This window comes from Vulpes lagopus, chromosome 4, assembly GCF_018345385.1.
Source record: "Vulpes lagopus strain Blue_001 chromosome 4, ASM1834538v1, whole genome shotgun sequence".
Lineage (NCBI taxonomy): Eukaryota > Metazoa > Chordata > Mammalia > Carnivora > Canidae > Vulpes > Vulpes lagopus.
The window spans coordinates 32341772-32354163 of NC_054827.1; the positions used below are offsets into that span (position 1 = coordinate 32341772).

General features: G+C 37.9%; 1 protein-coding gene across 5 annotated transcripts in view; it reads right to left on the reverse strand.

Moving 5' to 3' along the window:
- NSD3 (nuclear receptor binding SET domain protein 3) overlaps nucleotides 1-12392 on the reverse strand; it is a 119436-nt gene that overhangs the window by 11046 nt on the left and 95998 nt on the right. For all 5 annotated transcript variants that reach the window (XM_041752822.1, XM_041752821.1, XM_041752818.1 and 2 more), the window contains 4 exons: nucleotides 11944-12100; nucleotides 7111-7313; nucleotides 6303-6415; nucleotides 5474-5743 (listed from right to left, as the gene is read on the reverse strand). In XM_041752822.1, coding sequence (XP_041608756.1) covers nucleotides 5474-5743; nucleotides 6303-6415; nucleotides 7111-7313; nucleotides 11944-12100 — 743 coding nt within the window. The remainder of the gene's footprint in view (nucleotides 1-5473; nucleotides 5744-6302; nucleotides 6416-7110; nucleotides 7314-11943; nucleotides 12101-12392) is intronic.

Here is a 12392-nt window from a genome sequence, read left to right on the forward strand (position 1 = left end):
ATACAGTACGTAATCTTTTGAGGTTGGCAAATTCTCTTAATTCTCTTGAGATCTGTCCGATTTGTTATGTGTCAATAGTCAAATCTGTTTTTTCCTGCTGAGTACTTGTTCACACTATGGATGTACTGTGGTTTAGCCTTTCACCCTACTGAGGAATGTCTGAATTGTTTTCATATTTTGGCTATTTCAAATGAAGCTGTTGTGAACATTCCGGTAAAAGTTTTTATGCAGACATAGGTTTTCATTTTTGTGGGATAAATGGCCAGGAGTACAATTTGTTGGGTCAAATGGTGAGTTTGAGTTAATTTTTTAAGAAACTATTTTCCAGAGTATATGCACCATTTTGCATCCCCACCATACTTTCCCACTGTAGGAGAGACCCAGTTTCTCCACATTCTTGCCAGTAGCTGGCATTGCCAACTAGTTTTCATCCTGCTGTTCTCATAGGTGTGTGGTGATTAGCTTCTTCTATTTATTTATTTCTTAAAGATTTGAAAGAGAGAAAAAAAGAGTGCACATGCAGGGGTAGGGGGGGTAGAAGGAGAGAGAGAGAGAATCCCAAGCAGACTCCCTGTGGAGCATGGAGCCCAACACGGGGCTCAAATCTCAAAATGTCCAGATCAGGATCTTAACCAACAGCACCACTGGGGCGCCCCATAAATAGCTTCTTTTAAAATGAGGGTAAAAAAAATAAATAAATAAATAAATAAAAAATAAAAAAATAAAAAATAAAATAAAATAAAATAAAATGAGGGTAAATACTCTATATTCAACATCTTAATATCTGGTATTTATAAATGCGGAGTCCATTAACCCTTTTACCTTGAAAACATGGCTGACTCAATCCAGGACAAGAGCATTATCTATAGAATTTTTCAGTCTTATAGGAAAAGAAATGTCTTGGGCAACAAAAATTTGCTTATTGTTTCACCAGACCTGTTCTTCCTCCCACCTGACCTCCTCCACCACACAAATTTTTACTAGCCCTCCTCATGGTTCTTCGAATCACAGAACTGATAGTAAATACCAATAATCTAAAGAGAAGTACCGTATATTCTGATTTGGGCAAATCGTTAAGAACATAGGCCAACATTCTTATGAATACTTAATCTTTTTCTATTGATAAAAACAAAAGATTGTCATTTCTGAAAATAAGAAAAAAGTTATGGAGCCACATTGGAAGGAACCCACCTAATGTCCCGGGCAACCCCGGGACTAACCCCCTTCCCTTGGCTGTTAGTGAGGTCAGTGGGCTCTGAGTCAGCCGCAAGGAGCTACACACTTGTTTCCACTGGGGAGTGGTCGCCCCAGAAGTTCACCTCTGGCTTTTACTCCCTCCTATTTTTACTGACCATACAAGCTATGACAAAGAATTAGGTTAGAAAAAGAAATACACAAATAAAAGAAAAAAATGGGTTTCATTGGTAACTGCAATACTATAACAGAACAGTTTATTTTCTCTGCTTTTTCCTTCCAGTTCTGTCTCACGAATGACAGAGGATGGTCTGCACACTGGTGTGCCATGCACTGTCACCTTCCCAGGCCTTTCCTCCATCAGCTGGGACATAGCTGATGAACAACTCGCACCATCATATGGGACCATCACCTTCACTGGTAGACTTCCTCGCCACCCCCACCCCCCCGCCCCGCCCCGGTGTTACTATACTTATTTAACACCAGGTTAAATCCATAGAGCAGAACTGCAAACAAATAGGATGTATGTCATCTTTTCCACATCCTGGGATTCAAGGTAAGATTTCACTTGAAGAAATGGTTCTGTGTCTGTAAAAGCCTGAGTATCCTGTCTTAATGGCTTATATTTACTGTTCTATGAAAATGAGCCAATACAGGAAAGTTAAAGTGCTGATATCAAACAGAAGAGTGCAAGTCTCATAAATTTGATACCATGGTAAATAAATAATCCTAGCTATTTTGCAAAAGAAATATTTCATATGTCCTAAAGGTGACAAACTTCAGCTTCAAAGAGTTGCTAACTGGGCTCAAAACCATTAACTGTGGGGTGCCTGGCTGGCTCAGTCAGTAGAGCATGGGACTTTTGATTTCGGGGTTGTGAGTTTGAGCCCCACACTGGGTGGAGAGATCACTTAAAAAAATAAAATCTTCAAATAAACCCCCCCAAAAAAAAACAAAAACAAAAATACCCATTAACTGTGAATTCAATTGTCAACAAAAATAACCAAGAAAAACGTTTTAAAATGCTAGAAATCTGTCCTTAAGGACTACAGCAAAAAAGGAGGGTGTAATTCAGCATTTAATATATATTTTTAAAATTTTTGATAAGTTTCTTTTTTGGTTCTGGCACACATTTTCAGGAATCTGTTACATGTGAAAAGAAGAGAACTGGCTGTGGACAGTCAGTTTCGTATTTGGCTCCTGTCCCCTCAATGTACCAAAAATCTTTTCCATGTTGCTACTAAGTCTTTATGATTTTCCATTTCAGGAATATATACTTCCAACTATTTTGTAAGAGACCGTCTTACATTAGCAATTTCTTAAGAGCTAATGGGCAGAATATCCTGGCTATACTTTCTTTTCTCTTGATTGTATCAATTAATAAATTAGAATATTTTATTTTTATTTATTTATTTTTTTTAGAATACATTTAAAAATAAATGCAATTACTATTAAAAGATGTTAACATGATATTAAGCTGGATAGATTTCAGGATAGTCTCTAAAACTCCCATGAAGTCAGAGGCAAAAATTTGTATACGTGATATGCATGATATTAAAATAACATCAAAAATGTTACACTCTAGGGGCACCTGGCTGGCTCAGTTGGAAGTGATCTCGGGATCATGAGTTTGAGCCCCACGAAACAAAAAACACATGAAGCTCTCAGACCTACAAGTGCGAAGAGTAGAATTCTGCCAACAGCCATGTAATCTGGAAAGTGGATCATCCTTCTCCACTTAAGGCACAAGAATGAGAATCTAGCCCTGGGCAACATCTCAACTGAAACCTTGTGAGACCCTAAGTAGAGGGCTCAGCCATGCAGTGCCCGTCTCCTGACCCCCAGAAATTGTGAGAAAATAAAATGTGTGTCACATTTTAACTTCCTGAATTTGTAGTATTATTGTTAAGCAGCAACAGAAAATGAGCACACCAGGTTAGGTCAAGTCACTTCCCACTAAAATCTTCCAGAAGCCTCACTCCTGTGGCCTCTAAGGCTGCATGAGATCTAGCCCCCCGCCCTTTCCCTCTCCCATCTCCTACCTACCTACCATCCCCATCTCCTCCTCCTCCTCCAGGTGTCCTGGCTCTCCTCCTTTCCTGGAGCATGCTAAAGCTCTGTCCTTGCTTCCTCTTCAGTCTGAAATGTTATGCTCCCTTACATACCTGCATGGTTTTCTCCCTCATGTTCATGTCAAATGGCAACTCTTCAGCCCTCCTCAACCAAGCAGTTTAAAATAACAATCCCTGTCACCAGCCATCCCCCCCCCTTTTTTTTAATTTTAAAGATTATTTATGATAGACATAGAGAGAGAGAGAGGCAGAGACACAGGAAGAGGGAGAAGCAGGCCCATGCCCGGAGCCCGACGTGCGACTCGATCCCGGGACTCCAGGATCGCGCCCTGGGCCAAAGGCAGACGCTAAACCACTGAGCCACCCAGGGATCCCCCAGCCATCCCCTTTGATCACATTATTGTTCTTTGCACCATTTTAGTGGTATTCAACATTATATACCTGTTTATTGTCTGTCTCTAGCAGACTCACAAAGGTGTCTTGTTTACCACTGTTTTTCCAAATGCCCAGAGTAGTACCTGGCACACAAAGGCAACTTCACAAACACATGCTTAATGACTGAGTTTTACCTTAAGCAATATAACCTATAGAAATGGATGCCTGGAGGGGAGCCCAGCTGGCTCAGTCAGTTAAGCATCTGCCTTTGGCTCAGGTCATGATCTCAGGGTCTTGGGATGGGCTGCACGGGGCTCCCTGTTCAGCAAGGAGTCTGCTTCTCCCTCTCCTGCCTCTTGTCCTGCTCATGTTCTCTCTTTCTCAAATAAATGAAATTTTTAAAAAAAATGCACGCATGAAGATAGATGACCAAGAATGTTCATTACAGAATTAAATATATATGTAAATTTATTAGAAAATAGGTGAAATAAGTTATGGTACATTTACTATAGGATACAATAGGACTGTTACAAAGAATGAGGAGGAATCTATGTATTGTCATGAAGGTGTATTTATGATATATGAAGTGGGACAAAATAATATGTATCATATTTATGATTTTAAAAACCCTATAAATATTGAATTTCAGAATATGTATTTAAATACACATTTACATTTATAACTGTGTAGAAAAAGCTATAAAAGGCTACATGATACCCTCTTAACAATGGTCATCCTTAGTGAGGAGACCCCGGACTGAAGAAATGAGGAATTTTACTCTTTATTATCTTTTTTGTATTGTTTGATTCTCTTTCCTACATTATATGGTACTTTTTAATTGCAAAGGTGATTTTTATTTTATTTTATTTTTTTACAGGTGCAAAAATGTCAAGAATAGCTTTAAATGCCCACCAGACCTACCTTCTCTCAGTGAAAGCCTCTCTGTGGGCACTAGGTAAGCAGGGGGAAGGGTGGGAGTGCGGGTGGGCTGGGGACCTGGTTTTAAAATGCACACTGTTCAGGCCTGTCCCACATATTTCACTAAGACACTGTTTTTGGTAAGGATCCCAAGAGATTCCCAGGATCTCTGAAGTTTGAGGGCCACTGTTTAAACAGTAGGATTTTCATTTTTCTTTGAGGTATTCGCATTAAAAATTTTTTTACAAAGAGACTGCTTGGAGAACCTGCTTCAAAGTATAAGAATGCAGATAATTTATAAGTGTCAAAGACTTCAACTTTTGCCAGTTGCTTTTGCATATATAATATAATTTGAGACTGGCAGCAACCCTTTTAAATATGTAGAAGAGGGATTACCATGTGTGCTCAAGAGCACAGATGAAACTGAGGCTTGGGTTGTTAGTGACTCAGTCAAAGAACTGCGATGTGGGCATGAAGTCCTGCAGTTTTTTGCTAGTTCCCATCCCATTACATTCTGACCTCTGCACTCTTTTGACTCTGCTAAACCTTTTACGCTCTTTTGCTTAAAGGGTAAAAAATATTTCAAATAGAATATGACCAATGTCCTTTCTCCTTTTTCTGACTGATCACAGGACACCCAAAGACTATGTATATTTTATTACTGCCTCTTCCTACCACTTCTGCTTTGCTCGAGAAGTGCCAAACTTTCACCTTGAGAAGTTTCAAAATTTTGCCTTGAATTCCTATGTATTTTATCCCTAAGAGAAGATGAAGCATCTGCTAAGAGGCACAGGCCCTGGTCTGTCTCACCACCCCCCAGGCCCTCACCCCATGTTACCTTCTTTTTAATTTTTTTAATTTATTTTATTTTTTATTTTTTATTTTTATTTTTTCTTTTTTTTTTCCCATGTTACCTTCTTAATGCTCCTTTTGGTTCTGAGGCCCCAGCCTCTTCGCTCTGTTTTGATGATTTCTGCATCAGGGTAGAGCCTCTTTGTAAAGCACTGGTTCTGGCAACGCTCTCCAGCAGGGCACACCTGCGGGTGGCACTCATACTGCAACATTCTATTCAGGCACTCTGACTCCAAGCCACAGGGGTTTTCATCAGCTGGCTTGCAGTTGCAGCGGGGAATCTCTGACAGGTCTGCAACATGGATCTGTACCTTTCCTATTACTTTGTTAGCCTATAAAACAAAGTCACAAAATAAGAGGAACATTAGATATATCCATGCAATTTCTGGCTCTGCTACTGCATTGTGGTACGACTCTGAGAAAGGCTCTTTATATCTTGACTTCCATTTCCCCATGAATAAACTAAGAATAAAATCGTCTCTCCTTAGTGGACAGAAATATCGAAGTCTGATGAAATTTCTCCCTTATTATCCTGTGTATTTCTTCTACTAGTTGATGAGAAATTTCATAACTGAATACACCTGAGGGCTTTCTGGAAGAAGGGGAGCCAAACACTTATAGTCTCATTTGGCTGCACAGCCTGGTAGGGAAGACCAGGATTTCACACGGAACATGTTGCTCCTAGGTACGAGAGGGCTTATCAAAGATCCCATAGCACAGCAGCCATGGCACTCATTTTATGCTTGTAACAAAAGCTCTCAGTTTGTTCTATAGAAGACTAGGTGATATCTGGCAAGTTTTCCTAAGTCAAAAAGTGCCTTCTAATGACTTAAGAGTGATGCATTTCCTCTTGCCTGTTAAATACTAATGTTTTCATGGGCAGAAACTCACTTTGATGTGTTTGTAAGGAGGAGGTTTTCTTGAGTTTTTTTCAATCTCTAGCGCTTCTCTGCTTTCTCTTTGTGCTTTCAATTCCTGGAAACGTTTTGCAGCTTCTTCCAGTGCTGCCAATAAGACCAAACAAAGTATATAAATACCAAAAAACAAACAAAAACTGTTAGGAGAGCAGTTTTACATTGCCTTCCCAATGCCCTAAATCTGGCCTGAGCTTTTTTTCTTTGAAATTTTGAAATTATTCTGGAAATGACTGTTTTCCACCAGGACAGGGTAACTAAATAGGACATAACTCATTTATGGCTCAGTGCTGTACTCTGTGCAAGCTGCTGAAGAGGCCCTACTTCAATAATGAGACGCTTCCAAGTAAAGCAAAAACAAAAAACCAAAAAAACACACCAACCAACCACCCCACCCCACCTTTTTACGTTGTACTAGATTTAAATTCATTATACTCTTACCCAGAAAGCCAAACTTCCTGGAAACTTTTTGTAAAAACAGTTAAATCTCTTCTTGAGAAGCTTTTACTACTCTTCTGTGGCAAAGGGGCTTTGCTTAAGAAGGCTATTTCCAAAATAATCTCTATGTTTGTAGAAAGATCACTGAAGAAACTCCTTTCAACAGATGGCAGAGTCTACCATACTCAAATGTACTTTTCTAACTGGATAAAATGTGGCTCTAATGTGACTGGATACTTATGGATGCTGGATCATAACACCTGGTGAAAGTTCTCTAATACCAGAACCATGTCATACGTAAGTCAGAAGTCTTAGTTTTGAGCCACTGTAAACATCATACCACTTACCTTTTTTGAAGGTCTTGTTAATACTAGTCTGTCCCTCAGCAAAGCTTTTGTCTCCTTCAACATAAGGGAACACTCTGCCCTGGTGTACCCAGTAGTAGTCATGAGAACCAAAGAAGAACACTGGGAAATCCCCCAAGTCATGTTTAAGGCCCTGGATGTTCAGTGGCACAGACCTGGGATTGCAGATCTCTGCTGGCCACCATCTGAAAACAGAAGTGATTTTAGATCAAGAGAATGGACAAATCATACTGTTCTTACCATGGCTAGCAAGAGGCGGGGTGGGAGAAAAAGGTTTTGTCCTTTGCAATTTTCATTCAGATTCTAAGGATACAAAATACCTTGTTTATCTTTAATCCTGCTCAAACCACACATCATTTAAAAACATGCCGATTAGTGAATTAATGAGACAGTGAATACAGACTAAGCAAACTATACTCGAAGCACCCAACCTAGTTTTTTCTTTAAAAATTAATACTTGAGGGCAGCCCGGGTGGCTCAGCAATTTAGTGCCTGCCTTGGGCTGGGGGCGTGATCCTGGGGTCCATATCAGGTTCCCTGAGGGAGCCTGCTTCTCCCTCTGCTTGTGTCTCTCTGCCTCTCTCTGTCTCTCATTAATAAATAAATAAAATCTTTTAAAAAATTAATATTTGATATAAAGGAATATATATCACAAGCATACAAGTTAAAAAGCATAACAAAATAACAATGAACTTGCTACCCAATTTAAGAATTAGAATTTACAAAAAGAAAAAGAATTAACAATTTACCAGTACAATTCCAAACCTAATGTCAATCCTAGAAAAGTTCTGTGTTCCTCCAAATTTGACATTCTTAATACTAAAATTGTCTTTCAAGGTATAAAAGTTTATTTCTAGTAGTCAAGGGAATCCTTTGAGAATAAACCGATGCTATTGTGAAGAACGACCACTTCCACTCAAATACACATCATCTTCTCTCTAATCAACCAGGGTAAGTACTTTTGGTCAAATGTACTAGGTTTATGTTAGTATGTATTTCAGAATCTAATTCATCTTACATCATAATAATGTGGGATGTGGGGTGGAATGAAAACATAGTTGTTTCATGCACAGACTGAATCACTACATTAAATAATCAGTGTAGTACATCTGATAGTTTTCAACAACTGGGCAAGTTAGACATTGAAAGGTTAAGTTTTTGGTAGTTTATAAAGAATCAGTATGAAGAGTAAATATACAAAAATTTAAATTTTTTCAGTCTTTTACAGATGCCGGATAAAATCATTTACTTAGTGAATAATTATATTATTCAAAAGATAAACAAGGCATGATTACACTTCAGATTTATAGTACAGAACTTGAACATGTTTCATCTCAAAGGTACTCTACAGTATATCTTAAAAATTAATTAAAAACATAGGCAAGAGGGGGATCCCTGGATGGCGCAGCAGTTTGGCGCCTGCCTTTGGCCCAGGGCGCGATCCTGGAGACCTGGGATCGAATCCCACATCGAGCTCCCGGTGCTTGGAGCCTGCTTCTCCCTCTGCCTATGTCTCTGCCTCTCTCTCTCTCTCTGTGACTATCATAAAAAAAACAAAACAAAAAAAAACCATAAGCAATAGGTACTCAGTTGGGTAGCTCAGTCAGTTAAGCATCTGACTCTTGATTTCGGCTCAGGTCGTGATCTCAGGATCATGACATCGAGCCCTGAGTCATGTTCTACACTGGGTGTGGAGCCTGCTTGAGATTCTTTTTCCCTCTGCCCCTACCCTCTCACCCCCAGCTTATGTACCTCTCTATAAGAGACAGAGAGACAAAGAGAGAGAGAGAAGAAAAAAATGTAGGCAAGAGTCTGTGCTCAAATTGTTAAAATAAAACACTATTTTTGTAATCAGAATTTTAAGAAGTGGTTATTTCTAAATCATTTTGAGGTATTAAGTATGCACACAATTAACTACATTCATTGGGTCACTCAGGAAGGGGTCCATTTTCTGCCAGGGGTTGTTCCAGGGCCTCCTCATTTCCCCCAGGAGGCTTCATATATCTCCCAGGTAACCAGTTACTGAAAAGAAACAGCTTAATGTGAATCTGCTGGGCCTGACTAGAAGAAAATATATTATGAATTAGTTCATAGATGGGAGTCTTTGCAAAATATATAAAAAGAATCTGACCTGTGTATAAAATCTCACTGAGCTGTGAACCCCAATGAGAGCATGGCTTTGGACTTTTAAAAAATGTAATGTGATTAAAATTTAAGTATTAAAATTAAATCAAAGATATTTTCATATTCATAACTTTTTATAAAGGAAATATGCAATGTACAGCATAGTGACCACAGTGTGTAATACTGGGTTGTATAAATGAGAGTTGCCAAGTGAGTAGATCTTAAAAGTTCTTATCACAAGAAAAAAAAATTCTGTAACTATGTGTGCTGCAGATGTTAACTAGACTTGTTGTGGTGATCATTTCACAACATATATACAAATAATGAATGAACCCGAAATTAATATGTCAGTTATATCTAAAAAACAAAAACAAAAAACAAACCCAAAAAAGAAATTTTAAAAAGTAGATATAAAAATAAAATAAATAGGGGATCCCTGGGTGGCGCAGCGGTTTGGCGCCTGCCTTTGGCCCAGGGCGCGATCCTGGAGACCCGGGATCGAATCCCACGTCAGGCTCCCGGTGCATGGAGCCTGCTTCTCCCTCTGCCTGTGTCTCTGCCTCTCTCTCTCTCTCTGTGACTATCATAAATAAATAAAAATTTAAAAAAAAAAAAATAAAATAAATAAATAAATAAATAAAAATTAAAAAGTAGATATTCTGAAATTTATGTGAAAATCTGAAGGCTTCTTACATTATTTTAGATATTTCTTATCCAGAATGTCTTACCTCTTGTCAAACTTGCAACTCTTCCCATCCCAGAAAGATTTTTAATTACAAAAAGCAGTGTGTGTTTCTTTTAAAAATTAAAACAATGCAGAAATGTATAAGAGAAAAATAGAAAATGCCTCCCTTTTCATCTTATGCCTCATACATTAACATTAGATATATTTCTTTCTGGGTATGAAAAACATATCTAGATCTATAATTTTTTTAAAACTTTAGACACATGGAAAGATAATGCATATGCTGTCTAACATGCCTTCTAAATTCAACTATATACCGTGAATATCATCTCATATACTATAGAGATCAGCATTATCCTCTTATGGATATGGATACACTGTTATTTATTTGACAAATCCCTCACTGACTGGGCATTTGGGTTATTTCAAATTTTTGCAATTAAAAATAATACTGCAATGAAAACCTTTATAAATATACTTTTGCCTACCTGTCCAATTTTTTTTCCTTAAATTCCTCGAAGAGGAAGTGCTAAGTCAAAGGGTAGACAGTCTTAATATGCAATGCCAGACTGCTCTATGGGGGGGGAGGGCACTCCTTTCTGTATGCCTTCTCTAGCCAAAAAATTGTCTTATATCTTTGTCAATCTGTTGATTGAAAAAAAAAAAACAAAAATACTCTTATTTTTTAACATATAGTTATTTTTAGTGAGGCTCAGCATTTTTTATGAGTTTATTTTCTATTTGCTATTCTTCGGCAAACCGGCTCTCCTTTACTCCTGTTCTAGGTAAGGTATTTGTCTTTTATTGTTAGAAGTGCAAACACTTTAGTTTGGTTTGACATTTGCCTTTTAAAACTTTGTATCTTTTGCCAGATAATATAAAATTGTTTATGTATTTAACTGCCAAATTTTGGGGTGGGGGAGGGACTTCAAGGTTTTCTATCATATGTTAAAAAAAAAAATAGTGTGTGTGGGGGACTGCTTCTCAACCTCAAGGCCCCTTATTTCAGCTAAAGACAAAATTTTTCAAGTTAAATAGGTAAGCAAGCAACATATTTAAAACAGACAAATGACATAGCTATTGCTAAAAAATTACAGTATGTTTGAAATTCTATAGAAATATATTTAACTCGGTATTCTAATTGAAAAGCAGACCCTATTGTGCTCTCTTGAATAGTATCTGTTTTCTTAGTAAAATGATAAACATATATGCCTGTAAAATGTACAGTTTTTAAAATATATCACTAACCTTGCTCAGTGAAGGTTGGTTAAGGACAGGCTTCTTAGAAGGAGAAAGTTTTAGGAAAATAATGGCAATCACACATACTTCTTACGCTATTCTCTTAAGATCTAAAAGCTTTTTTTTTTTAAGTAAAGATTTTATATATTTATTCATGAAAGACACACACAGAGGCAGAGACACAGAGAGAGAAGCAGGCTCCATGCAGGGAGACCGATGTGGGACTTGATCTAGGGATTCCAGGATCACGCCCTGGGCTGAAGGCAGGCGCTTATCCGCTAAGCCACCCAGGTGCCTCTAAAACCTTTTAATGAAATAATTTCTCTTTAAATCCTAAAGAGCTCTCTCCTTGCAATTGGTTTAAAGCTTCAAACAAGGAACTAAAATGGGCAAAGAGAACTATTCCGGCCAGGATATAAAATCTTGATTTCATTAGAAATCAATATAAATGTATTAGGACACAAAGAAAACATCTTCCCTACTACCTACATTAAGACTTTTTATTCCAAAATCGAGTAGTACATAGTTCATTAGTATAATTTTCAAAACATAGAAACAAGCCAACCAACCAATCCAAAAAATAATTCCAACAACTAACCTTTCCAATCCTCTAAAAACCAATTCAAAATAGGTTTCTTTTCTCTTTCTTTTTTTAAGGAAATAGCTCTGTGCTGTTCTACCTATCTCCTAGCCAGTTTGTATACAGATTATGAACCTGTGTCTGAACAATGATTGAATACTTCCTCTTTGTCCTTGGAAAAACTTGCCTGTAATTTCCCAATTTGACCCAAACAATCTGCTTGTAATGTAGTTTCTTGCCAGCTTTACAGTCATTACAATTCCAGCAGCCTTCTGGCATTTCTATGCTTAGGCATTCCGGGTGGAATGAAGCTGGGCACGATTCACAGCAGAGCAATCTTCCACCTTGAAACAAATAAACAGTCTTAATAACTAAGAAAAGAGGAAAGAGAAAAAGAAAGAGAAAAGAGAAAGTTATTTTTTAAGTGCATTAACTTTGATTCAAATTGGGGAAAGTAAAGGGACTGAGTCAGGTTTATAGTGATGGATTAAAATAGAAAGCAAATGAACAGATTTAGTTACTTCAGTCCCTTTCCAGGGCTGCAGTGGCCAGAGACTCGAAGCTTTTGAGTACTATGAAAAACATTTCTGTAGTCTTTACCCCTCTAAAATGTTTAGCAGGCAGCTAAAACTCTTA